This window comes from Anolis sagrei, chromosome 1 (assembly GCF_037176765.1).
Source record: "Anolis sagrei isolate rAnoSag1 chromosome 1, rAnoSag1.mat, whole genome shotgun sequence".
NCBI classification, from domain to species: Eukaryota; Metazoa; Chordata; class Lepidosauria; order Squamata; family Dactyloidae; genus Anolis; species Anolis sagrei.
Window position 1 is genome coordinate 248,467,385 of NC_090021.1, and position 25,884 is coordinate 248,493,268.

The following is a 25,884-nucleotide window of genomic DNA, read 5'->3' on the forward strand; positions in this document are numbered from 1 at the left end:
TTACTTATCATTTCCAAATAATGAAAATGAAAAAATGATGATAGAGTGGTCCAAAGTAGAGTAATGGAATCACTTGCTGGTCTGACTTTCTTGTTATCACAATCTTGATTGATTTTTGAATTTTTGATGTTTTCAGTTCAATACAATTGAATTCATACTATAACTTTATCCCAGCAAGGTATCAAAAAAACCCCCTCAAAGCATGATTTTAGTTCATATTTGAGCAAAATAGCTACAACTACTTCAAAATAAAAAATGTGATATTCTTAACAATTACTGTTTTCTGTTGCTTACAAGAGAATATCCATTTAAGCATCATCCATTATAACTACTCAGTTTTTTAAAGCATGTGATTGGTGGTAATCATCATCATCATTCAAAATTACTTCTGTTTCTGCACAGATGGAAATTCTGTTAGAGCCTCAATTCTGTCCTAATTGATGTCCAGTTAGAATGGAAAACCGCGGGATGCATCCTAAATAGAAAAAAACGCAGAGCAAATATGGAGTCAAAGATGGCGTACTCAGTTTTTATCATGAATGCCTCCAAGTTGTTTCCATGTTACAGTGACCATGGGGTTTTCTTGGCAATCTTTGTTCAGGAGAGTGGTATTGCCTTTGTATTCTTCTGAGGCTGACAGAGTGTGATTTGCCTAATATTGACCAATGGGTTTTCCTTGCTGATTGGGCCATTATAAACCTAGCATTCTCCATATCCTTAGCTGTTCTTCTAACATTAAAAGTAATTTCACACTTGTTCTAGCTTTTAGTTATTTCATAAATTATTTGAACCTGTTGTGATCAAAATGGCAAATTATTTTTGTTTTGACAGTCTCTAGGTTATGATCTTAGGAATATATGTTACTTGTTCCCCATGTAACATAGTTTTTCTTTCATTTGGGAATTAAAATTTCACTGAAAAAGTCTTATAAATTCAGAAAGCCCATTTAGTGCTGCAAATCATTAATGTGGCATTGTAATCATGGTAATTATAGCAGAGCTATGCAGTCCTAATCCACTTTCCATGGAAAATTGGTTGCAAGCAGTATTGTCTTTATAAATCCTCCACATTATGGTTCACAAACAATTGAAGACTGCAACTGCTTTGAGGACATTCCTGATAGCTTATTTCAGAATATGGTTGTGATGGGATGACAGCATCTTAAGACCAGAACCTAGATTTTAAAGTCTTTCCCATCCCCAGAAGACATGCAGATACATAATCTTAACAACACAAGAAGAGGAGACCAACAAAGGAATGGGGAAAATATGATTGAAAACTGTTTCTTGAATGTCAGGAAACCTGATGCAGAGAATACGGGGGCCATAGAGTGAAGCAGGATGTCTAGCTACAGTTTTAATGGATTGGGGTTTATTATGCACAACATAATATTAATAATAATTTATTCATCCGTCTTCCTCCAACATTTTCTGTGCAGCACAAAATAGAGAAATAGTTTCTGCACAGGAAACTGCGTCCTGTGTAGAAATGCTGTTTTCTACAAAATAGCAACTGTGTGCAATTTTTATGCAGAAATTTATTTATTTATTTATTTATTTATTTATACTCTGCTTTATCTCCCTGAAGGGGACTCAAACTGGCTTAACATAAAAGCATCAGCATAACCATTGACCGTCTGCAAGGATGTTGCCCAGGGGACGCCCGGATGTTTTGATGTTCTACCATCCTTGTGGGAGGCTTCTCTCATATCCCCACACGGGGAGCTGAAGCTGACAGGGAGCTCATCCATCCTCTCCCTGGATTTGAACCTCTGACCTGTTGGTCTTCAGTCCTGCTGGCACAAGGGTTTAACCCATTGTGCCACCGGGGGCTCCTCTTTAACTAAATGTCCCCTACCCTAATTTGAGAGGTGTTTTGGTGTTTGAGCAAGGGGTGGAAAGGCTTATCTTTCATATGGAAATTGTTATCTGAAAAAAGTGATATATGACCTAAAGTACTTGCTAAAGAAGTAGGCAATAGAGAAACAAATCTTGCTTATGTTTTCAGCATGAAAAATGCACACAAAACATAGGAGAATTACTTCAAAGAAAAGAAATATTGTTTCTCTGAAGTAAGATACTCTTGTATGTGGCTGGAGACTCCCCCCCCCCTCCCCTTTTGCTTCTTCAACACCATTGGAAAACAGGATTTTTGTGCACTTTCTACAATTATAACCACAGCTGATTCTCTTAAAATATTCAGAGTATTTAGAAACAGTTTGATTTCAGTTGTTGTCATCCTACATGGGCCTTAAAATGAATATTTTATATCTTTCTCACTGTTTGATATTGTATTTATGTGTTGTGTGTGTTGGAGAAATTTTTAATTGCTTATATAGCAGCAAAATGGTACTTACATTACAGTAGTGTAAGTACAACAAAGTTTTTGAGTGCAAGTGGGCATTGGCAGTTTAAATCTATAGATACATAAGTAGATTAAAATAAAAAGTAGGATTGTTTTTAGAAAATAATAAAACATGATATGGCAGCCACATATGCAAGAATGCTAAAATCTGGGTATAAAGTAGATCGGAGAGATCTTCAGCCTTCTCTGCCAAAAGGGGTCCTAAGACCATCAGAAATGTATGTTTTCTGGTGGTCTTTCCTGACATCTCTGAAAACCGCTCATGACCCGCCCAGGGTTCCGACCTCCAGGTTGAAAAACACTGGTTTAAACAATCGGTTCTCTGAAGCATTCTGTTTCAGGCTCTTCTTTGTTGCATACAAACACTCTTTTCAGTCTAATACATTACTGCACATGTACTCAATGCAGACTGATTACACACTTCAGCATACTGATACTGACTTCTAAACTATATGGTTCCAGCCCAGCTTACTTGTCTGAACGTATCTCCCTCTTCGTCCTGCCTTGGAGTTTAAGATTGTCCTGGGAGGCCCTGCTCTTGGTCCCGCCTTCCTCACAAATGCATTTGGCGGGGACGAGAGACAGGGCCTCCCCGGATGATCTTAAACTCCGAGGCGGGATGTAGAGGGAGATATGTTCGGACAGGTTAACTGGGCTGGAACCGTGTAGTTAAGAAGTAAAGTGAAATGTGCTTCCCAACGAAATTAGGTCAGCTCCATCCCTCCACTTTTTCAGGAAGAAGTTGAAAACATGGTTCTGGGACCAGGCATTTGGACAGCAGATTTGATAATAGTTATGATGTTTTTAGATTGGACTATGGACAGACTCTGGACTGGACCATTAGTCATTGAATCAAACTTGGATATAGCTATATGGTTAATAATGTTTTAGGTTCTTGTGGGTTTTTTCGGGCTATAGAGCCATGTTCTAGAGGCATTTCTCCTGACGTTTCGCCTGCATCTATGGCAAGCATCCTCAGAGGTAGTGACAGACCTCACTACCTCTGAGGATGCTTGCCATAGATGCAGGTGAAACATCAGGAGAAATGCCTCTAGAACATGGCTCTATAGCCCGAAAAAACCCACAAGAACCTAGTGATTCCAGCCATGAAAGCCTTCAACAATACAATAATGTTTTAAATGGATTTTAACTTAATGTTTTATTTACTGTGTAATGATTTTACTGTAATGTTTTGCATGTTGCCGTCATCGAATTGTTGCCATTGTAAGCCACGCTGAGTCCCCCCTCGGGGGTAGAGAAGGACAGAGTATAAATGTTTGAAATAAATAAATAAATAAATTGTACTGCTTCTGATGGAAACCTGACTTCTAAAATGGAGTCTCAGTCTGAATAGTCCCAGATCTGGTCACATCGTCTGTAGTCTCTCCCACGAAAAGGGAAAGTCCCAGATCTGGTCACATCGTCTGTAGTCTCTCCCACATAAAGGGAAAACTGCATATCAAAATATACATACAATACAATATAACAACAACAACTTTATTCATATACCCCACCGCCATCTACCCAAAGGGACTCGGGGAGGCTTACATATGGGACAGAATGTCCACAAGACACAAAAGCAAAACTATCCATTAAAATAAGAAGCACAATTAAGATAAGAACATAATGAAATATAATAAGCAATCTGAATTATATACATAACAAATAACTAGTATAGGAGGCTTGTAGAAGGTTGCTATTTCCAACAGGCGATAGGTAATCGCCCATGCCAATGCAATGTATTTTAAATGTTATACTGGTGTAAATTAGGATTTCTAGAGTTTCAGTACTTTGCAGAGTTGGTGGTAAATCAATTTGATAAAATTATGTCCCTGTAGAAATCTATCATAAGAGCAATATAGTACTTTAATCATATACCAAAGCAATCAATGTTGATTGCTGTTTGTTTATAGTGTAACATTAATCTCACACTTACAATAGATGCAGTAGATAGTGCATGTTCCAGCCACTAATAACTTAATCTTTGCATTTGAAGAAATGACATACCTTAAACCAAGGAAGTGTTGAAATATTATCTAATAATACAGTACATTATTTGGAAGAATTTTAATGTGTGTCCTTATACATTACTTTGCCTAACCACGTTGAACCTGATGTTATTGCTCCTATGCAAATGTATATTTGCAACATTATACTCTCACTTTTTCTACTGTGTTCATACAATCCTCTGTAATATGATCTTGATTGATATAATCCTGAAAGAAATCTGAAGAGAGATTAGTCCCATGTCCCCTCCCCGCCCCCCAATATTGAAATTTTGAAGCAGGTCACTGTAACAACAAATGGATTTGGTAGCATTAAGTGGTATTAAGTGTCTCCCTAGTATGTCTTTCCATCAATTAGTGTTTGACCAAATGAAAATACAATATGAAAGTTTTAAGTTCCTGGGTATCATTGTTAAGGAGATCTGACCTGGAGCACCCATATGGCAGTGCTGGTTAAGAGGGCCCAGCAGAAACTGTACTACCTACTTCTAAGGAATCAACAACTGAATGAAAAACTGCTGGTGACTTTCTACTGCTGTGCTATAGAGAGTGTCCTAACCTCCTGCATTGGCACATGGTTTGGTAACTGCACAGTGACAGATAGGAAGGTGCTCCAAAAGGTCACCACTATTGCTCAGAGAATCATTGGTTGCCCTCTCCCCTCTTTGGAAGAGCTTTATAGGTCCCGCAGCCTTAAGAAAGCTCAGAATATTCTTGTGGATCTATCTCACTGAGCATTTTTTAAATTATTGCCATCTGGCAGATGGTTCAGGGTGACAAAGACAAGCACAAACAGACTGAAATATAGCTTTTATCCTAGACCTGTGGTTATGTTGAACTCGATGGCTTCACATTGATGTGGCATTGGGGGCTGTGTGGTGGTGACTGTACTGTGGAGATATGGGTTTGTTTTTTAAATAAAGCAATTTAAAACAGTCGTGGATAGTGAGATCCGATCCACAGATAGTGAAACCTGAAGCTTAGATAGTGGTACCAGCAACAGGCCGCCCTGTAGGTCCATGTGCCTGGCAAGATGAAGAAGCCCAGTATTTCCGAATAAATCTCACCAAATTGAACAAGAAGCCACTGAAGTGTTTATTAAATCAGCTGACGTGATACCAGCCCACATTTATCTGCCAAAGTAAGCTGAGATGCTATACAGTACAAAACATGATTTTTTATACAGTCAACCCCTTTCAATTCCCTGTGCCCGTGCAGCTGGATCTGGCTTCACCATGATTGGCTGGGTTCCAATGACATCAGGAACAGCTGAGGGAGGGTTCCCTGCAGAGGCAGGACTGTGCAATAGAAGAGCATATCCTGCTCTTGGTGCAGATTCCCGCTTTCTAATGGCTGAGGGACGGGCAGTGCAGAAGACAAAGATGCTGAAAAGAGTTATGAGTGGATTACCAAGTCCCTGCTGAGGGACAAAAAAGGGGGCCTTCAGGTCCCATCCGTTCTATTGTTAAGATGATTGCAATATAAGTCCCCAGAAAATGGGTCCAGCGCCTCTGGCACTACTTTCTAGTGAGTCAAAAAGCAGAAATATTGTCCACCTTTCCCCTGGGAAAGAGGAAATGTCATTGTTGGAAATGGGTCATGACCCCCTGGTGTACTGGATGGTCATGCCAGATGATGGGTGGTATTATGTCCAGGTGACTGAGACAGAGGACAGGCAACCCAACAGATGGATCCTGTTGTCATCTGCCCAGTCAGGGTTTTTGGGACTAGTAGAGATGGACTGAGTCCTTTTCACATAGATCAGTGGTTCTCAACCTTTTTAATACTGTGACCCTTAATACAGTTCCTCATGTTGTGGTGACCCCCAACCATAAATTATATTAATTGCTACTTCCTAACTGCAATTTTGCTACTGTTATGAATCAAAATGTAAATATATGATATGCAGGATGTATTTTCATTGCTACAAATTGACAATAATTAAAGCATTGTGATTAATGAAAGATCTGGACCAAACTTGGCACACAGAACTTCTATGACCAACAGAAAATACTGGAGGAGTTTGGGAAGAATTCACAGTGATTTAATAGTAATAGAGTTGGAAGAGACCTCCAAGGGCCATCCAGTCCAATCTCTTTCTGCCTTGATGCAGGAAAAGCTCAACTAAAGCCCTGACAACTGATGGCCATTCAACCTCTCCTTAATAATAATAATAATAATAATAATAATAATAATAATAATAGGATCTTTGAGTTGGAAGAGACCTCCAAGGGCCATCCAGTCCAACCTCCTTCTCTGTCTTGATACAGGAAAACCAGAACCAAACAACTCCTGACAGATGTCCATTCAGCCTCTGCTTAATAACAATAATAAGATCCTAGAGTTGGAAGGGACCCCCAAAGGCCCCCCAGTCCAACCCCCTTCTGCCATAAAGGAACACAAAGCCCTCCCAACAAATGGCCATCCAGCCTCTGCTTAACAACATCAACTGTGGAATGCGGAAGTAGGGGGACAGATTCAGAAATGCAAAAGGGCAGACATGGACACAAAGCTAAGGATAACCATATTTATTAATGGTAAAAGACATAACTAACAGTAAAGGGAATGATCGCTGTCCACAGTATCCAAGGTGCTGGTAGCTACTGTTGGGTTTCTCCCTGTACTGGTGAGGCCAATTCATGGATTCCTGGCTGCCGCTACGTGTGGGACACACTGCTGCAGAGCCAAGTTAATGAATATAGTATTTTGACCGGGGGGGGGGGGTTTCTGTGTTTGACATCATTATTTTGTGATGTGTGCTGGGGAAAGCATTTAATTTCATTGTGCAATAGTACAATGACAATGATGCTTTTCTATTTTTAAGCTATTCTACACTTTACTTCTTGATTTGAAAAGTTATTGTTTGTAAGTTGGAATGTAATGGTTGGCTCTTGCTATCTGTAATTTCCCCCACCCCAGATTCTAAAAGTGATCATGATGCAGAAGGCGACCGATTCTCTGGAGGAGTTTATATTTTCTGAATATCAGCCATTAGACCAATATGCCAAGTACCCCACCTATTGTTATAGCAATTGGTTTTGTGTCAGAGCTTAGAAAGTTATTTTTAAAAGCAGTCAGTTCCCTCTAATTATTATACGGTTTGGAAAAGTAACTTGTTGCTGTTATGCAATACAGTGTTGAAAAGACTTTTGTTTTTGCAATTTTTTTGCTGCTTGTTACTTTCCCACTGCTTTTTGATACTTTAGGGAAAACAAGAAGGGCATAAAACATCTAAAATGTCATTTAAAGGGAATTTTTGGCAAATACAAGAAATTGTTAATTATTGTATCTATGTAGTAACTGCACTTTTACTTCTTATGCTGCTTTTGAAATGTGACTCCATTACCCTCATTACCTCAGACAGCAACCATCTCATTTTTCTTCAAAGAAATATTTTAATAAATTCTGATGGACTCATACAAGCCCTGCCTTGAAGTAGCATGTTTCATTGCATCTCCTGTAATTGTGAGTGTATAGTATATCTTCAGAGCTTGATTCCATTAGATAAATTCATGTTACAAAATATTATTTAGATAGACTTACAACACATGCTGGTAGTTTTCTGAGTTCTGGGTGGTTATGTCGAAATAATTCAGGAACAGTAATCTCATTTTAAATTGCTATGTACATTTTAAAATAAATCATAGACTTAGATAAATATCTAAAACAAGTTAATTAAGAGATAAAAGATAAAGAAATGTAGGGGCATTTCATTGAGTTATCTAGGATGCAGTTTACAGAAACAGGAGAATACCCAGGTAGCTGTGCAGTCTTTTTTATGCAGTTGTATTCAAGCAGTTTGAGTATAGTATAATTTTTTTAGCAATTAACCTTGAGCCATGCAGTAATAATTAACCAACTGGAAAGGAAAGAATTTAAAGTGAGCATGATGGCAGAAAAGAACAACAGCCGACCTTTCTCCAAAATCAGGTGTGTTTGTTAAAATAGACTATAGCCAGATTAAACAGCTCTTCAAGGTATGAGATACTAATTGAACTTTTTAAAGGTCTTTGGAGGGTTTTGGACAGAACTGATTGCCATTTTGTCAGCTTACTTAAGGACTGTTAATGACTATTTAAAGACAATTTTAGACAGCAGATGATTAGCATTTTGTGATTTTTCTCTGTACTTTGGTTTGCTTCCTATGGATACTGTATTGAATAATAATTTTGAGATATACATAATAGCCACTAACTGGGAGAAAAGTTAATACTTTTTCACTTCACAATCTTGGGAGAAACAATGTTTTAAAGAAAACAGCTTGGGACTAGATATGTTAGTCTCTTCGATCTTGAGCATTTAATTTCATCTTATGCCCACTTCCTTTTCTTTCCCATTCTCTGACTAGCTGGCATTTTTAGCAGCACTCGCATAGGAAAGGTGGTGAAGAAGGGGTGAGAAAAGCAGACTTATTGTGCTATTTTGAAGTGGTGTTTATGCTGTAAACAATGCAATAAAGTTTGAGTTGGGAGACAGTGGAATCCTACACAATCAATTCTACTGTAGACATGTGTTTCTGTCTACCGCAGGCTGCCTTGAGCAACCCTTATGAAGCCTGCATAACAACAAAACAGAAAGAGAAGGGAAACAAAATAGCCTGCCTCACCAATTACTCTCAGCATGTTTTAAAAAGCATTTTGGCGACCAATTAGTTTGGTCACCAAAATGAAATTAATAAGAAAGATAGAGGCTGACGAAAGAAAAAAAATCTAGGTGCATTTGGAAAAAGCTTTCAAGCAGTATCCAGAAGATTCATAATGGTCTTGCCTAGTTATGTAAAGCTTACCATATCTGGCTGTTTTATTTTGTGTGTGCATATTATTAGTTATAGATAAAAAGTTTCATGAAAGATGTTAAATTGCTTTGCTTTTGCAGCACAGAAATCTCAACCTATTGTTTCCATGTTATGTTTGCCTCTGGTACCAAGTTATCTACAAGGTATAGGAACACATCTGCTTCATTAATTGAGATTATATCTGTATGTTAATTCATAAAATCATTGGACTTATATGTACCTGTTTTGAAAAATAATTGGCAAGTGAATCTGTCTGCAAATATTTTCTGGGGTTAATAACACACTGCCCTCCCCATAGAAGTTGGCTGCACAGTAGTCATAGCTTATTCAGAATTCTATTCACTAAAAGTCAAATCTATATTCAGGAAACAAATGTTGGCAGCAACATTTTATATCACTTAGAACTACACAGCTTGCATGATATGACATTTATTTCCTGGTGCAAAGTTTTGCTGTCTGAGAATTTTGGGTTCATTTTGAAAAGAAATCTGCAGACATTATGCTTGTACATATACATGTAGGATTGATAGACTTTTGAAGAACCCATAACCAGTTTGTCTTGTCAAAAATGCCAGTACAGTATCTGGAACAATCCTGCCATTTATTTATTCAGCTTCCTTTCTGTTATAAAATGGCTAATAATTGCAACATTCAAAAACTTCCATTAAAACATAGAACAGGTTTTAAACAGGCTTAAAATGCAATCAATAAAAAACAATGTTTTTCAGTGAAATACAATCAGAGAAGGCTAGGGTGAAAATTGCTGGAAGAAAATTAACAACCTTAGATATGCAGATGACACCACTTTGATGGCCAAAAGCGAGGAGGAGCTGAGGAGCCTTCTAATCAAGGTGAAAGAAGAAAGTGCAAAAGCTGGGTTGCAGCTAAACCTAAAAAAACCAAGATTATGGCAACAAGAATGATTGACAACTGGGAAATAGAGGGAGAAAACGTGGAGGCAGTGACATACTTTGTATTTCTAAGTGAAATGATTACTGCAGATGCAGACTGCAGCCAGGAAATCAGGAGACGCATACTTCTTGGGCGGAGAGCAATGTCTAATCTCGATAAAAGAGTGAAGAGTAGAGACATCACACTGGCAACGAAGATCCGCATAGTTAAAGCAATGGTATTCCCCATAGTCACCAACGGATGTGAGAGCTGGACCTTAGGGAAGGCTGAGCGAAGGAAGATAGATGCTTTTGAACTGTGATGTTGGAGGAAAGTTCTGAGAGTGCCTTGGACCGCCAGAAGATCCCATTAGTCCATACTTCAGGAAATAAAGCCCGACTGCTTATTGGAGGGAAGGATATTAGAGGCAAAGTTGAAGTACTTTGGCCACATCATAAGGAGACAGGAAAGCTTAGAGAAGACAATGATGCTGGGGAAAATGAAAGAAACAAGGAAGAGGGCCCGACTAAGGGCAAGATGGATGGATGGGATCCTTGAAGTGACTGGGTTGACCTTGAAGGAGCTGGAGGTGGTGATGGCCAACAGGGAGCTCTGGCATGGGCTGGTCCATGGGGTCACGAAGAGTTGGAAATAATTGAATGAATGAACAACAACAAACAATCAAAGAAAAGCATTTTGCCTTTCCCTGGGGTTTCCATTATCTTTCTGTATTGCCCTAATTCATTGTGCATCCATACCTATATTACTGTATACAGTTATGGGCCATTTTCACTCTACACATTTATAGCTTTGTAATGTCACTTTAATTATTTAATTATTAATACCTTTCCCTAAACTGCAAATTCCAGGATTCCATAGGATATTGCTGTGGTTAGTTGGAGTCAAATAACAACGCTATAATATTCTAGTGTGAAAAGTCATTGAAGTGTTTAAAAAAGAAAGAAAGCTACCAGAGGTGACTAAAATAATTGGCAGGAACAATTCCCCTCTGCTGAAATATTGCAATGTGTGGATCTGTTTAGCTTAGAAAAAGATAAGGGAATGCTGGACAGTGCTGCATAAAATTATACATGTTGCGGAGAAAGTAAACAGAACAAAGATTTTAATGCTAGGAGGCAATATAAACTGCTGGAGCTAAATGGTAAGAGGGGTAGGACAGATAAAAGGAAACACTTATTTACATAGTGGGTCATTACATTGTGAAATTTACTGCCAAATGTAGCAATTGGTTCTAACTTGCATGGCACAAAAAAGGAGATAACTTCATAGATAAAAGATGCTGCCTGTGGTACTAGAGATAACATGTAGCTATTGGTGTAGTTATACTTATGTCTTCCACTGATTAACCAATGTGTGAACAGAATGTTGGATTAAATGATAAGCCTTTTTCTGATCCATCACAGCTCTTGTGTACTTATTAGCACCACTAGCTCTTTCTGTAGCAGTCCTGGCCAGCCCCCCCCCCCCCATTCTAGAAAACCTACAATTTGAAACAGAGTATATACAGTGGGTTACTGTGAGTTTTTCAAGTTGTATGGCCATGTTCCAGCAGCATTATCTTCTGACATTTCATCTGCATCTTTGGCTGGCATCTTCAGAGGCTCTGTTTGCATTGAGGCAAGTGGAGTGTAAATATCTGTGGAATGCCCAGGGTGGGATAAAGAACCCTTGTGTGTTTAAATAAAGTGTGAATATTGTAATTAGTAAGCTTGAATTAGCATTTGAGTTACCATGAAGTCAACCAGCGAGGTTCTATGCATAGAGGTAGCCTGGTCTTTGTTGCCTAGATGTATCCTCTGTTTGAGGTGTTACTTGGCCCTTGTTTGCTTATTGTCTGGAGTACTCCTGTTTCTGAGTGGTCATCATTATTTACTGTCTTGATTCCAGTGGTTTTTTTTTAAAAATATTCGTAACCTGATTTGTTCATTTTCATGGTTTTCTCCTTTTTGTTGAAGTTATCCACGTGCTTGTGGATTTCAATGGCTTCTCTGTGTAGTCTGACATAATGGTTGTCAGAGTAGTCTAGAATTTCTGTGTTCTCAAATAATGTTCTGTATCCAAGTTTGTTTATCATGTGCTTTGCTGTAGCTGACTTCTCTGGTTGAATTAGTAATCAGTACCTTTCGTGTTTTTTTATTTGTGTCTGGGCGCTGTGTTTGATGGTCCCTATGTAGACTTGTCAACAGATGCATGGTATACGATAGACTCCTGCAGTGGTTAGAGCAGGGGTCCTCAAACTAAGGCCCAGGGGCCGGATACGGCCCTCCAAGGTCATTTACCTGGCCCTCACTCAGGGTCAAGCTACATTTGAAACGACTTGAAAGCACACAACAACAACAACAATCCTATCTCATCAGCCAAAAGTAGGTCTTATATTTATTAAAATTATAACTAAGTTTATATTTGCTAAAATTGTTTTTCATTTTAATTATTGAATTGTTTGGGGAGATGGTTGGCTGGGTATAAAAATAACATTGTTGTTGTTGTTGTTGTTGTTAACTAGAGCAGAGGTCCCAAAACTAAGGCCCGGGGGCCAGGATACGGCCCTCCAACATCATTTACCTAGCCCTCACTCAGGGTCAACCTAAGTCTGACATGACTTGAAAGCACACAACAACAATCCTATCTCATCAGCCAAAAGCAGGCCCACACTTCCTATTGAAATACTAATAAATTTATATTTGTTAAAATTGTTCTTAATTTTAATTATTGTATTGTTTATAAGTGGTTTTTGCACGACAAATAAGATATGTGCAGTGCGCATAGGAATTCATTCATTTTTTTTCAAATTATAATCCGGCCCTCCAATAGTTTGAGGGACTGTGACCGGGCCCTCTGTTTAAAAAGTTTGAGGACCCCTGGGTTAGAGTATATACACTTTTTGTACCACCCCAACAGTATTAATTTTAATTGCTACTGTATCAGATTGTCTTCTAAAATGTTTTAATCAAAATATATGAACAATAGTAAACAGAATATCAACTTGAAAAAGTATGTAACCAATAACCACTTTTTTTGGAGTTAAAATATGCTAGCCTTCTCTGTGAGGGTCAACTAGTGACAAAACAAATGAAAGTCTCTCCTCCCTTTGGTGTATTGCATGATACATTATGTCTTGCAGGAGCAGGAGCTTGTCAGAAGAAGTAATATATTTGAAAAATTCTTACATTCTGACACCTATGCGCTGGCTTTGGTATTAAATCACATTTTGATTTTTGTTTCAGCCACAACCAGCAGTCTACAACATTTAGGCATCCTGTGACTGGCCAGTTTTCTCCAGAAAACATAGAGTTTATTTTACATGAGGAGTAAGTACAAGATTTGTCTTCCTGTTTTTCTCAAAGCAGACATTTGAATATGTGTGTTTATGCTGTAGTTGAATGCAAAATCCTCTCAAGTGCAGAAGCTATGATGTTTCATATCCTTTTGCACTGATACTAAAATAGTTTTAGAAGTAGTGACACTAATGATACCAGTTCAGAAACTGTGGTGTCATTTCTTTGTTTGTATGCAGGGGAAATCCTTTCCAAAGAGTGGTGTTAGACTAGATGTTTTTCCACTTGTATCTTCACTGCTACTATATCCTCTTGCAGATGTAGGAAGATGTTCTGAATCTTTTCTGTACAGTTTCCTGACAGTGAGTTTCCTTCAGGGTTTTTCCTCACTATTACAGCCTCCTTCATTTTCTTTGGCAATTTTTTTCCATTTGGTTTTATATGATCCCTGTGTTCTCTCCAGGAATGCTTTCTGTTCTTAGATGCATTGATGAGACACAATACATAGCTGTGGTTCACTGATCTTACCTTCCAAGAAAGTTAGCAATTTGTATTTGCTGCGGGTGTAATGGCAAGAAGACAAACATTGCACATACACTGCAGCATACAATTATGGATCCTGCTGTTATTTCTCTACCATTGCTCTCTTCTTTAGAGTTGGATTGTTTCTCAGTTTTTTCCTGTATTTCATATTTAACATTTATATTTTTATTACATGCAATGCACTTCAGACTTTTCTTTTGTAACTAAGCATATCAGAAGATGAAGGTACTTTTGACTTGAGTCTAGTGTCATTGGACACATGGCTACTCATTCTTAAATAGTGGTTAGACAAGTGCCTTCCAACCTAGTAGTCTCATCTTTCAGCACTATCTCTTCTTTCATTTTGAAGTGTCTTATTGTTGAGGTTTTGAGGTAGGAGAGCTTTTTTAAACATTGCCCCTTTATATGCAATATTAACAAAAGTTAGTTGAAGTGCCATTGTCTCTGAGAAACCCTCCACCAATGTCATACCCCACCAATGCCATGCCCCAGTACTCTTCCTCAGTTAAAGTTAGTGCCATGATAGGGCTTGGTGTGATTGTTTCACAATGCAGCCCCAAATGCTGCTGTACATACTTCTGTTTAAAAATAGATGGAAGAAAACTGGAAAGTAAATCTTATTGCTGCAGTTGTACCCACGTATCTCCCACAATCAAACAGCTGAGCAGCTATGGCAAAGTTAGTATTTTAAATTCTTTTTGCACCCTCCCACTGTGGACGGTCTAAAAAAATCCCAAAACCACCTCTACAACCAGACAGTAAAGGTGAATGTTTCCCCTGACATTAAGTCTAGTCATGTCCAACTCTGGGGGGTTGTACTCATCTCCATTTCTAAGCCAAAGAGCCAGCGTTGTCCATAGACACCTCCACGATCATGTGGCCAGCATGACTGCAAGGAGTGCCATTATCTTCCTGCAGAAGCGGTACCTGTTGATTTACTCACACTTGTATGTTTTTGAACTGCTAGGTTGGCAGAATCTGGGCCTAACAGAGGGAGCTCACCCCGCTTCCCGGATTCGAAACGCCAGCCTTTTGCTCGGCAAGTTCAGCAACTCAGCGGTTTAACCCACTGCGCCATCAGGGCCCCCCTCTATAAACCAGATACACAGTAATAAATCTTCCTTGTTAATTTATTATTCTTTGCTATGGTATGGAAATCCTTGCCATTTGCTTAATTTAAGAAATAATTAATCTACAAACAACAGATTGTATTACTCATAGTTCATTGTACATCTTGTCACTGGTTCTTTATGCCTAGGATGTAATCTTTCATATAATGTTTCTTTCGAATGGTGTTTGAGATACTGAAAATCATAGGAGTGATGCTGTAATCTGCAGTAGTGTCAAAGTAAGGATGTATCAGGAGGCTAGTCACTGACACTGAAATTGACAATAATCTCAACCAGAATTCCCTCAAAGATACATTTTATGTGCCCGATCTCTCACTAACTGAACATTTGAAAGGCTTAAGTCTCTTTCATGGAGAAAGGGTGATAGTGCCTTTGATTAAGCAGTCCACCAGTAACTATCCTGTCCCTACTTTGAGTTCTGCACCTTATATCGGTCCTCTTATTGGCTACCTCAATACTTTCAATAATAGTGGCCCTGATTTTGGCAGGTTCCTTGGGCTCCTTTCAGGATTTATTGCACTCATTGAGCCTGTATCTCAGCTATGTTCTTTTATTTCAGCCATATTGTTTTCGATGTTGTTATGACTGTTTGCTTTATTATTTTATCTGATGATTTTAATTGTCTTTGTTTTTATCTGTAATTATTGGGCTTGTCCTTTGTAAGCTGCCCCGAGTCCCCTAGGGGAGATGGTCGGCGGTATATAAAAATAAAGTAGTAGTAGTAGTAGTAGTAGTAGTTGTTGTTGTTATTATTATTATTATTATTGGCTCAGTGAAATGTGAAAGGCCACTGAATACAATTCATGAGACATTTTATGTGCCATCTCTGCTCAAATTAATGGAAAATGCACAAAAAGCATTAGCTCTTTGTTGTTTCATACAGTATTTTCAAACATTGGCAATTATTTTACAAGGCATGGATGCTAACAAAAATGTGATGTTCTCTGGATACAGCTAACAAAGACCAAAAAATTTAAATATGATTAATTGGCCATATAAGAGTAACTGCAAATAAAACGTGCTTATGTAAAATATCATATGGTGTCTCCTGACAGAAGTTGATTTAACAAAATACTAGAATATTTTTCTTCTGATGTAGAGGAAACAGGAACTGATATAACTCTGATATTTACATAAGACAAATTATTCAAAAAGTTTATGAACTCTAATGCATGCTATTATTAAAGAGCAGTCCAAACTCCTTAAAAGAAACCAAATTGAACCTAAATAGAATGTGTTCATACTAATTTGGCATTTTAAAAAAATACAGAACAAATCTTTTTCTTTAGAACCTCATGTTTTGAGTTATGAATCAGCTGTGCTGTTGAGTGTTGAGACATCATTATATGATTCCCAAGTAGTTGTTAAAGGTTAACATGTAGTTGGTTTTAGTGACACCATGAAATGGTTTGCCATATTCACTAGCTGTTTTCCTCTGATAGTTTGTTCTAATGAATCAATGAACAATGACCTAAGAATAGCTCTAAAACTCCCTATTTCCTTTATTCTTTGACTGAATATCAGTGACAACTATGGTAACATTCAGGAAAGGCAATTTGTCGGACTTTTCATTTTACTGTGTTAAGACAATTATTAAATTAATTTTTTAGATTTACTATTAGATAAAGGATTTAAAATAAATAACTTAATAGATAATGTATAAAATATAATTATTAGAGATAAATTTAATAGATAGTTATTGTACATAGATAATTGTCTTTCCACCTTTTCTTTAACCCCTTCACTCTTCTTTTGTGGCATATTTAATATTTGTCACGGTCTAATCTACTAATAATAATGTTGTCTCCCCTTTTTCTTCTTTTTTCTCTTTCCTGTTTTTCTTTTCTCCTTTTTTATTGTATAAATTGAAAAAAATTAATGACAAAAAAGACAAGGAGCATTGAAGCAGGAGGTTATGTTTCAGTGTAACAGTAGGTTGTATACACTGAATTTATTTTATGTCTCCTCTTTTCCATTTGCAAGCTGTGCTAATTATTTAAGAAATTATTTGATCCAGTCTTTAAAGTGTAGTCTGGCACCAGCACTTACATCCAGAGAAATCACAGCAGCAGCTACGGGCTAGAAACAGTTACTAACATGTAACTGTTTCTAGCCCTGAAAAATGAAAATAAATTGTTACCAACAGACGGAGGTGTCTATTGCAGATTACATTTGTAAAACAAATTGTGTGACGTACTTATTTTTCTTTAACATATTATGGTGATATTTGTGTGAGCCTGAATGCACTGAAAGGTAAAAAGGTTTTTTTAAACTGACAAACTGAGTTGGCATTTAAATGCAAAATGTGTGCTCAGTAGTTTGTAAAGGTTGTGAAAATAACTCTCGCTGCATAAAAACTTAATTGAGTTTTATTAAGTAGATGTGTTCAATTACGTTTGACTTTAACCAGCATGTTATGGCTTGATTCTGCAGGAGATAATTGACATAATGTGGCAACATTTTTCTTTTAATAAAATTAAGCATCTTCCTTGTCCTTCAAAGACTTTTCCCCTTTAATCTGCTTTCTTCCTCTGTAACCAAACAATACTTCATTGCTGTTGCCTCTTTCCTCTTTCTGGGATGATTTTATGAGACTAATAGTCACCTTTCTTGTGGTATAATGGCATTAAGCTTTGGTTACAAAACTGCAGTGCGGATTTTGATTTCTAACTACTACAGTACTTTAAATAATGCAGTCTGCCTTATCTTTTCACTTGCATATGGATAACTAGTATTCTGCATAAAAAGAAATTGGAAGTTGGTACTGTATTACTGGAATATTAAAAACACATACTTATTAATCTAGGACAGTGTTTCTCAACCTGGGGGTCGGGAACCCTGGGGGGGTCGCGAGGGGGTGTGAGAGGGGTCACCAAAGGCCAGCAGAAAACACATTATTTTCTCTTGGTCATGGGGGTTCTGTGTGGGAAGTTTGGTCCAATTATATCATTGGTAGGTTCAGAATGCTCTTTGATTGTAGGTGAACTATAAATCCCAGCAACTACAACTCCCAAATGTCGAGGTCTATTTTCCCCAAACTCCACCAGTGTTTACATATGGGCATATTATGTATTTGTGCCAAGTTTGGTCCAGATCCATCATTGTTTGAGTCCACAGTGCTCTCTGGATGTAGGTGAACTATAACTCCAAAATTCTATTCTTGATGGGGTTCAGAATGCTCTGTGATTGTAGGTGAACTATAAATCCCAGCAAATACAATTCACAAATGTGAAATCTATTCTCCCCAAATTCCACCAGTGTTCACATATGGGCATATTATGTATTTGTGCCAAGTTTGGTCCAGATCCATCTTTGTTTGATTCCACAGTGTTCTCTGGATATAGATGAACTACAACTACAAAATCAAAAGGTCAGTGCCAACCAAACCCTTCCAATATTTTCTCTTGGTCATGGGAGTTCTGTGTGCCAAGTTTGGTTCAATTCCATTGTTGGTGGAGTTCAGAATGCTCTTTGATTGTAGGTGAACTATAAATCCCAGCAACTACAACTCCCAAATGACAAGGTCCCCCCCCCCCCACTCCCACCAGTATCCAAATTTGGGGATATCGGGTATTTGTGCCAAATTTGGTTCAATGAATGAAAATACATTCTGCACATCAGATATTTACATTATGATTCATAACAGTAGCAAAATTACAGTTTTGAAGTAACAATAAAAATAATGCTATGGTTGGGGGTCACCACAACATGAGGAATTGTATCAAAGGGTCGCAGCATTAGGAAGGTTGAGAAACACTGGTCTAGGATGTAATGAGCCCTAGGTTTATGGATTGTCTCTTCTCACTCCTTCCTTTCACCCACATGGTCAGATTTTCTCTTGTGTGAACTGTTGTTTTTTTTTTTTGGTGTGGTGGTGTGCCTTTAAATAATTTCTGCGGTCTTTACACAAACAGGGTTATCTGTGCCTTCTAGAGGTATTATGTAAGCATTTTGGTGGTAACCACTTGGAATTTCTCCTTTCTCTGTCCAGTAGATCTCCCCCTTTCCCCTCTCCCTCCTGGCTCTTTCTCCCTCCCCCTCCCCCCCCCCCGCTTCATTTCTCCCTTTCTCCCTCTCCACATCAGGTATTACTTGGCAGTAATATTGTCTAACTTCCAGATCATGAAAGCCTTTCTATTTCCAGAACCCATAGATTAAGATGTTCCTGAAGGATTACAAGAATTGTCACTGTTTTTATTATTTAGTATTTATTTAAAACATTTATATTCCACCCTTCTCACCCCAAAGGGGACTCAGTACATCAATAAACAAAAGCAATAAACAAAAAAAAATTAAATACAATATAGTTAATATAAATCACATATAAACAATAAACAATAACACACAAAGATTTGAAAACCCATGGCCGGGCCAAATGTAATAGTTTAAAAAATTTAAAAAAAAATGCTGGGCATGAACAAGGTAGGATATAACTGGTATAGGGCTTTCAAAGAGAGATGAGGGAACACAGTCAATTCTAAATCAGTGGTAAAGTGCATTTTGAGGGCGTATTTCTGAGAATTTTCTTTATTCTGGGAAGGAACAACCACGTTTTCAGGCTCCTCCTAAAGACTGCCAGAGTTGGGGCATGCCTGATGTCCTTGGGAAGTGTATTCCAGAGTCAGGGGGCCACCGCTGAGAAGGCCCTCTCCCTCGTCCCCACCAATCGCGCCTGCGAAGGAGGTGGGAGCGTGAGCAGGGCCTCTCCAGATGATCCAAGAGATCGTGTGGGTTCGTACACAGAAATGCGGTCGTGCAGGTAGGCGGGTCCCAGACCATTCAGGGATTTGTAGGTAAGAACCTGCACCTTGAATTGGGACCAGAAAATGAATGGCAGCCAGAGGAGCTCCTTAAACAGGAGGGTTGACCACTCTCTGTAAGTCGCACCAGTTAGTAACCTGGCTGCTGCCCGTTGTACCAATTGAAATTTCTGGGCCGTTTTCAAGGGCAGCCCCACATAGAGTGCATTACAGTAATCCAATCTGGAGGTGCCTAAGGCATGGACCACCCTGGCCAGATCCGACTTCATGAGGTACGGTCACAGCTGGCCCATAAGTCTTAATTGTGCGAAGGCCCTCCCACCACCCCCGAAGCCTGAACTTCAAGCATAAGAGCCGTCGCAAACTAGGTTCCTGCGGGAGAAAACCTTGCTAGCAAGTCCCTGACGTCAGGAGCCTGCGCCTCTCTCCCCGCCCCTTTCTCCGCCCCTTTCTCTTTGCCAGCGTGGTTTTTCCTTTGCTAGGGCAGCATTGCCCGCATTTTCTCTCAGTTGAATTCTGCCAACTGAGAGAAAATGCGGGCAATGCTGCCCTAGCAAAGGAAAAACCACGCTGGCAAAGAGAAAGGGGCGGAGAAAGGGGCGGGGTGAGAGGCGGAGTCTCGTGACGTCAGGGACATGCTAGCAAGGTTTTCTCCCGCAGGAACAGAGTTTGCGACGGGCCTAAGTGATGAATCCAGGAGGACACCCAGGCTGCGGACTTGTGACTTCAGGGGGAGTGCAACCCTGTCCAGCACTGGTTGCCACCCTATACCCCGATCCGGCTTACGATCGACCAGGAGGACCCCTGTCTTGTCGGGATTGATCCTCAACTTGTTCCTCCTCATTCAGACAGCCACAGCGGCCAGGCACTCATCCAGCACCTGAGGGGCTTCCTTGGAGTTAGGTGGAAAGGAGTAGTAGAGTTGCGTGTCATCTGCATAGAGATGGCACCCAACTCCAAAACTCCGGATGACCTCTCCCAGCGGTTTCATGTAGATGTTGAAAAGCATGGGGGACAGAATGGAACCTTTATTCAGAGGATAGTTGCCACTGCCTTCCTCTGAGGCTGAGAAAATATGACTTGCTTAACATTATCCATTTCTGTGGCTGACCAGGGATTTGAACCTTTGTCTTCCAGAGTCCAACTTTCACACCACTATACCACATTGTCTCACCTGTTCTGTTTTGTAGTACAGCTTAATTCCTATGTCCAAATCATAACTAGGGACAGGGAGAGCAGTTCTGAGCTGTGAATTATAGTTCTGTGCTCAAAGCATAGGATATAATTTGCTATATTTACCACAGATTGAACCATGCAGAGGCAAATAAGGGTGAACACATTTCTGAGATCCAATCTCAGTGGTTGAACTTTAGCTTGACTGTTATGTTCAAAGCAACCAAATAGCTTAATAATTGTTAGACACTTCTTGACAATCAAAAGCAGCTTGTTTCCTGTGACATTCCAGGTAGACGTACTGCAGTTGCTCTTAATAAGAGATTGCCTGTGATAATGATTCAGATCAGTGTTTTGGAATTTGTTTAGAAACCATGGTTTGGAGACAGTTTGTCCATAGTGTACTCAATTCAGAAGTCACAGAAGAAATCAGATAAATCCAAGAAATTGTCTGAGCTCAGGAGGATTGTTGAGAGAACCATATGGACAAGTTTACACTGCTTTTGACTACCTGACCATGGTATTGTAATCAAGAGGCAATACTTCTGAACTGAACCAATTTGTATTTATTGTTTGCTCATTATGAATATCAGAATAAATAATGCCATCTCACTTCAACACAATTTAGACTGACTGCAATTTAAAATCAGCATTGATTGTATCATGCAACCAGTTCTCTTTCTGGACCTGTAATGATGCAAGCATAGCTAATATAACCCATTTTCCTGTAATGTAGAAGTTTACGATTTGTTAGAAATATTATGAGCCAATAAATTGTGAACTTGTCAAATTGGAATGCCTTGTAGAATAAAAGACAAAGCAGTTTGCCCCTAAAACTGCATGAAGTTAGAAATTTTTTTATAGTGATTACGTATAATGTGCTGTAGAATTTTTCTTGAAAGTTGGATAAGATTACTAGTTTTAAGTTCTACATTGCTGTTGATTATTTTTCTGATTTTATATAAGGGAGCCCCCGGTGGTGCAGCAGGTTAACCCGCTGAGCTGCTGAACTTGCTGAGGGAAAATCGGCAGTTCAAATCCGGGGAACGGGGTGAGCTCCTGCTGTTAGCCCCAGCTTCTGCCAACCTAGCAGTTCAAAAACATGCAAATGTGAGTAGATCAATAGGTACCACTTTGTCGGGAAGGTAACGGTGTTCCATGCAGTCATGCCGGCCACATGACCTTGGAGGTGTCTTCGGCTTCAAATCAAATCAAATCATTTATTTCAGTCATTGACCAGCACAGGAAATAGAGTCACATTTTCATACAAACTTGGTATGTTTGTACATTAAAAATATAAATATAACTACTAAAGCACAATATGGGTGAGGGAGCAGAAGGGGAAACAGGATAAAAACATACAATGCCCAGATCCATCACCAAATTGCAGATTCAGGGAAGAGTGTTAGCAGTCAGACTCTCCAGTCTCGGCACAGCAAGCGTGTGGTTTCAAAATAAACAAACTCAGGCAGCATTCTTCTAAGGTAGCTTTATTTAAAGCGTCTATACACACAGAGACTACATCGTGGAACTAAAAGATGGCGACGAACAAAGCATAGCAAGAAGACACAGCAAACATAAGAACCGCCCTTCTGTCTTATCTATGTTCTTGGCTGGTACACTCCTTAATTTCTCTCAGGGCAAAGGAATTTCGTGTTATCACAGTTTCACTGTCTGGCCTGTAACTTTGTAACAATAACATATGTGAGCTGAATAGGAAATGAACATGACAGAATCCATCTTTAAGAAGCAAAACTAATACATTATAATACTAATGCAAACACATTGAAAAACATACATACATATGACATAACTATTCTGACAATTCCCCCTCTTTTTCAATGTGTTACAATACCTCTATTACATACATACATGTGGTTTGCATAATAGTAACTTCTTCACTCTTAATTCTCAACTTCAATATTCACTTATTCTTACTCTTTAACTTTCAAACATTTGTCTACTATACTCAATTTCTTTAATTACTTCATCATACATTTGCTTCTCTTAACTTCTTTGCAATCTAATAACATTTCTATTACATACAATCATGTCTACATGACCCGAGTCACAGGGGCAGAGTCTCTCTGGGAAAGGGATCTTCCGGTAGCGGCCTTCGAGTATAGCTGATGGGAGAGCATGGCATCGAGCCAGGGTGAAAGCCCTTCGATGAATGGGAACCTCTAAGTTTGTTAAATATGCCATAGGGGAGGCAAGATATCTGCTGTCTTCATTTATAAGGAAGGTTGGAACCGAGGCCAGATATAGTTGGCGCTCTGTGTCTGTGATACGTTGTTTAATAAGTGCTTTAGCTTGATTGTAATCCATAGCTAATAGTAGACCTGGAGAAAATCCCAATGAGGAGATTTTGGATGCTACCATGGATCCTCCATGGTTAGTGGGGCAAGGCCAAGGGGTGCACGGGACAGTCTGAGCCAGAGGTTGAGTATGGCCACCCACACCCTGGCCTCCACTCTCATAAAACCTGTCTCTAGTCTCAGGGTGGCATTAGAAACGCATTTAGGGACCTGCAAGGCCGATCTCAGAAACTTTGACTGAACCAGCTCTAATGGGGCAAAACTGGGGAAGGGGCCCAGCTGAGCACCATACAAGAGTTGGGCTAATGTCTTAGCTTCAAACAGCTTGAGTGCTGCCGGTGTGAAGTGGCCCCCTCTTGTCTTGAGATATTTAAGAATGGCAATTGAGCTCCTCTGCGCGGTGTTGGCTACTTGATCCCCATGAGCTCTTCTGCTACCATTAGATTGGAGAACTACACCTAGATATTTGAAGGATGTAACTTGTTCAATTTTATGACCATTACAATAAAATTAAGGCTGACCATAAGTTGAATATATCAATGACCGATGTTATTGGTAGTATTAGCCGCCGCCACCTCAGCTTTATTGGTCTGAGGAACCAAAAGGTGTGAATGTGTTGTAGGTAAAGGTGTGTTTGCCCTGGGTATCTTCTATTACTCCTTAACTGGCTGACTGGACTTTAAAAGTGCTTGACAGACCGGAGCTGACACCAGTTAAAAGTGAACTAGAAAAAGTTTATTGAGCTTTAAACAAACATCTACTCATAGAATGAGCGGTACAGAAGCGTAATTCAGTTGCATAGACTTAGTTGGATTAAACAGTTAGTTCTACTGACCAAAAAGCTTTTAAAACTGTGAGTTTCCTTAAACACACTGTTCTATTTTTAGAAACAGTATCTCTTAGAGAACAGACTCCCGTCTGTCTCACACACAGGGCAATAAGATATCTTAAACTTCTCCTAAGTTTAATAAGACAAACTTTCTTTTACTGGTCCTCTCAACACAGTAAAACCCTAGCCTTTGTCTCAACCTTATTCCCTAACCTAAAGGCTCACTTTTAAAACTCTTCTTCCCTGTCAGAACTCTATCTAGCTTCCTCTCCTAAAATCCTATCCTTCTGTGTCTGATGTCAAGACACTTCCCTCTCCTGTCAAAAGCTGACAGCTTTTTCCCTCTCTCAACCGACTCCTCCCCTAATTGCTCTGACCAATCAGGAGTCGGCTTGACTCCTCCTCCTGCTTCTGCCTGCCTTTCAAGATGACAGCTACTGATATTCAGGCTTCAGCCTGGTCGCCTACAAGGTAGATTTCACTACAACCATCTATGCTCCAAGAGTGAGTTCTGGGCCTATTAGCAAAAGCCATGATTTTGGTTTTATTGTAATTAAGTTGGAGCTGATCTGTGTTGCAATGTTGTATTAATGCTCTCAGAGCTCTTTTGAGCCCAACGGGTGTTCTAGAGAGTACAGCAGCATCATCTGCATAAAGCAGGATGGAGATGTGTCTTCCCGCCAGCTTTGGGGGGTGGAAGTCCATATTTTGAAGCTGGTCCACTATGGAGTTTATAACAAAGGGGCCAGGATGCAGTCTTGCTTGACACCCTTGCATATTTCAACAGCCTCAGTGAGGTGGCCCTGTGGGTTGCATCTTACTTTGAGTGTGGTCTTTTCATGAAGTTGGCGTATTAGATATAATAGACGGCGATCAATTGTAGAACTCTCCAGTTTTTCCCAAAGTTTAACTCGCGAGATGGAATCAAATGCTGCTTTAAAGTCAATAAAAGCAGCATATAGTGATGTTATGTTTTGGGAGGAATATTTTTCCACAAGGTGTTGCAGCACTAGGCACTGATCTATGGTGAATCGACCTTCCCTGAATCCAGCTTGCTCCTCAGCTAATATGCTTTCTTGTTCCAACCAATCTTGGAGTTTCCATTGGAGATGCCTAGCATATAGCTTGCTGATAGTGTTAAGGAGGCTGATTGGTCGATAGTTCGCAGGATCATCCTTTTTCCCTTTCTTTTTATAGATGGAAACAATGATTGCAAGCCCCCAATCCTTGGGGATTTGGCCATGATTGTCAATACATGTAAAAAGTGTCTTCGGCTTAGAAATGGAGATGAGCATCACCCTCCAGAATTGGACACGTCTAGACTTAATGTCAACATCACCTTTACCTTATATTTTAAATATATATATTGATATTTTTGTATTTTATATTGATTGGATTATTGTTGTAAAATTTACATGTTGACATTGTTTAAAATTAAGTTTTTTTCTGCCTATTTTTTTTTTTTGGTCAATATTGAAGCTATAATTTTATGGCTTTATGTTTCTGTGTTATTGAGTAGTGATATGAGAGGCATCTGAAGGTGAAGGGTTTCTCCTAGGGACCTTTAGAGATTTAGTAACGATATAATGTACCAACTTTATAAACTCCAAGGTGGCATGTTTTTTATTTTGTAATCATGAGACCAATCTTATACCCCACTGAGTTCTGAGTAACAACCCATGAAGAATTATTTAAATTATTTTATCTGTAATTATAGCCCCCATCACATCTTATTTTTTTTGTCTGTATTTCCCTTATGAAATCTAGATCTAAGATGGA

At 39.1% G+C, this 25,884-nt stretch overlaps 1 protein-coding gene across 9 annotated transcripts in view; it reads left to right on the forward strand.

Annotated features, from left to right (window-relative positions):
- The window catches only part of PLEKHA7 (pleckstrin homology domain containing A7), a 193,499-nt gene that overhangs the window by 75,834 nt on the left and 91,781 nt on the right, over positions 1-25,884 (forward strand). For 8 of the 9 annotated variants that reach the window (XR_009631023.2, XR_010908926.1, XM_060767735.2 and 5 more), the window contains one exon: positions 13,302-13,385. The exons of the other annotated variant lie outside the window; for it this stretch is intronic. Coding sequence is in view for 6 of the 8 variants with exons in the window: in XM_060767735.2 (XP_060623718.2) it covers positions 13,302-13,385 (84 nt within the window). In the remaining 2 variants the exon portion in view is untranslated. The remainder of the gene's footprint in view (positions 1-13,301; positions 13,386-25,884) is intronic. 9 annotated transcript variants of the gene reach the window in all.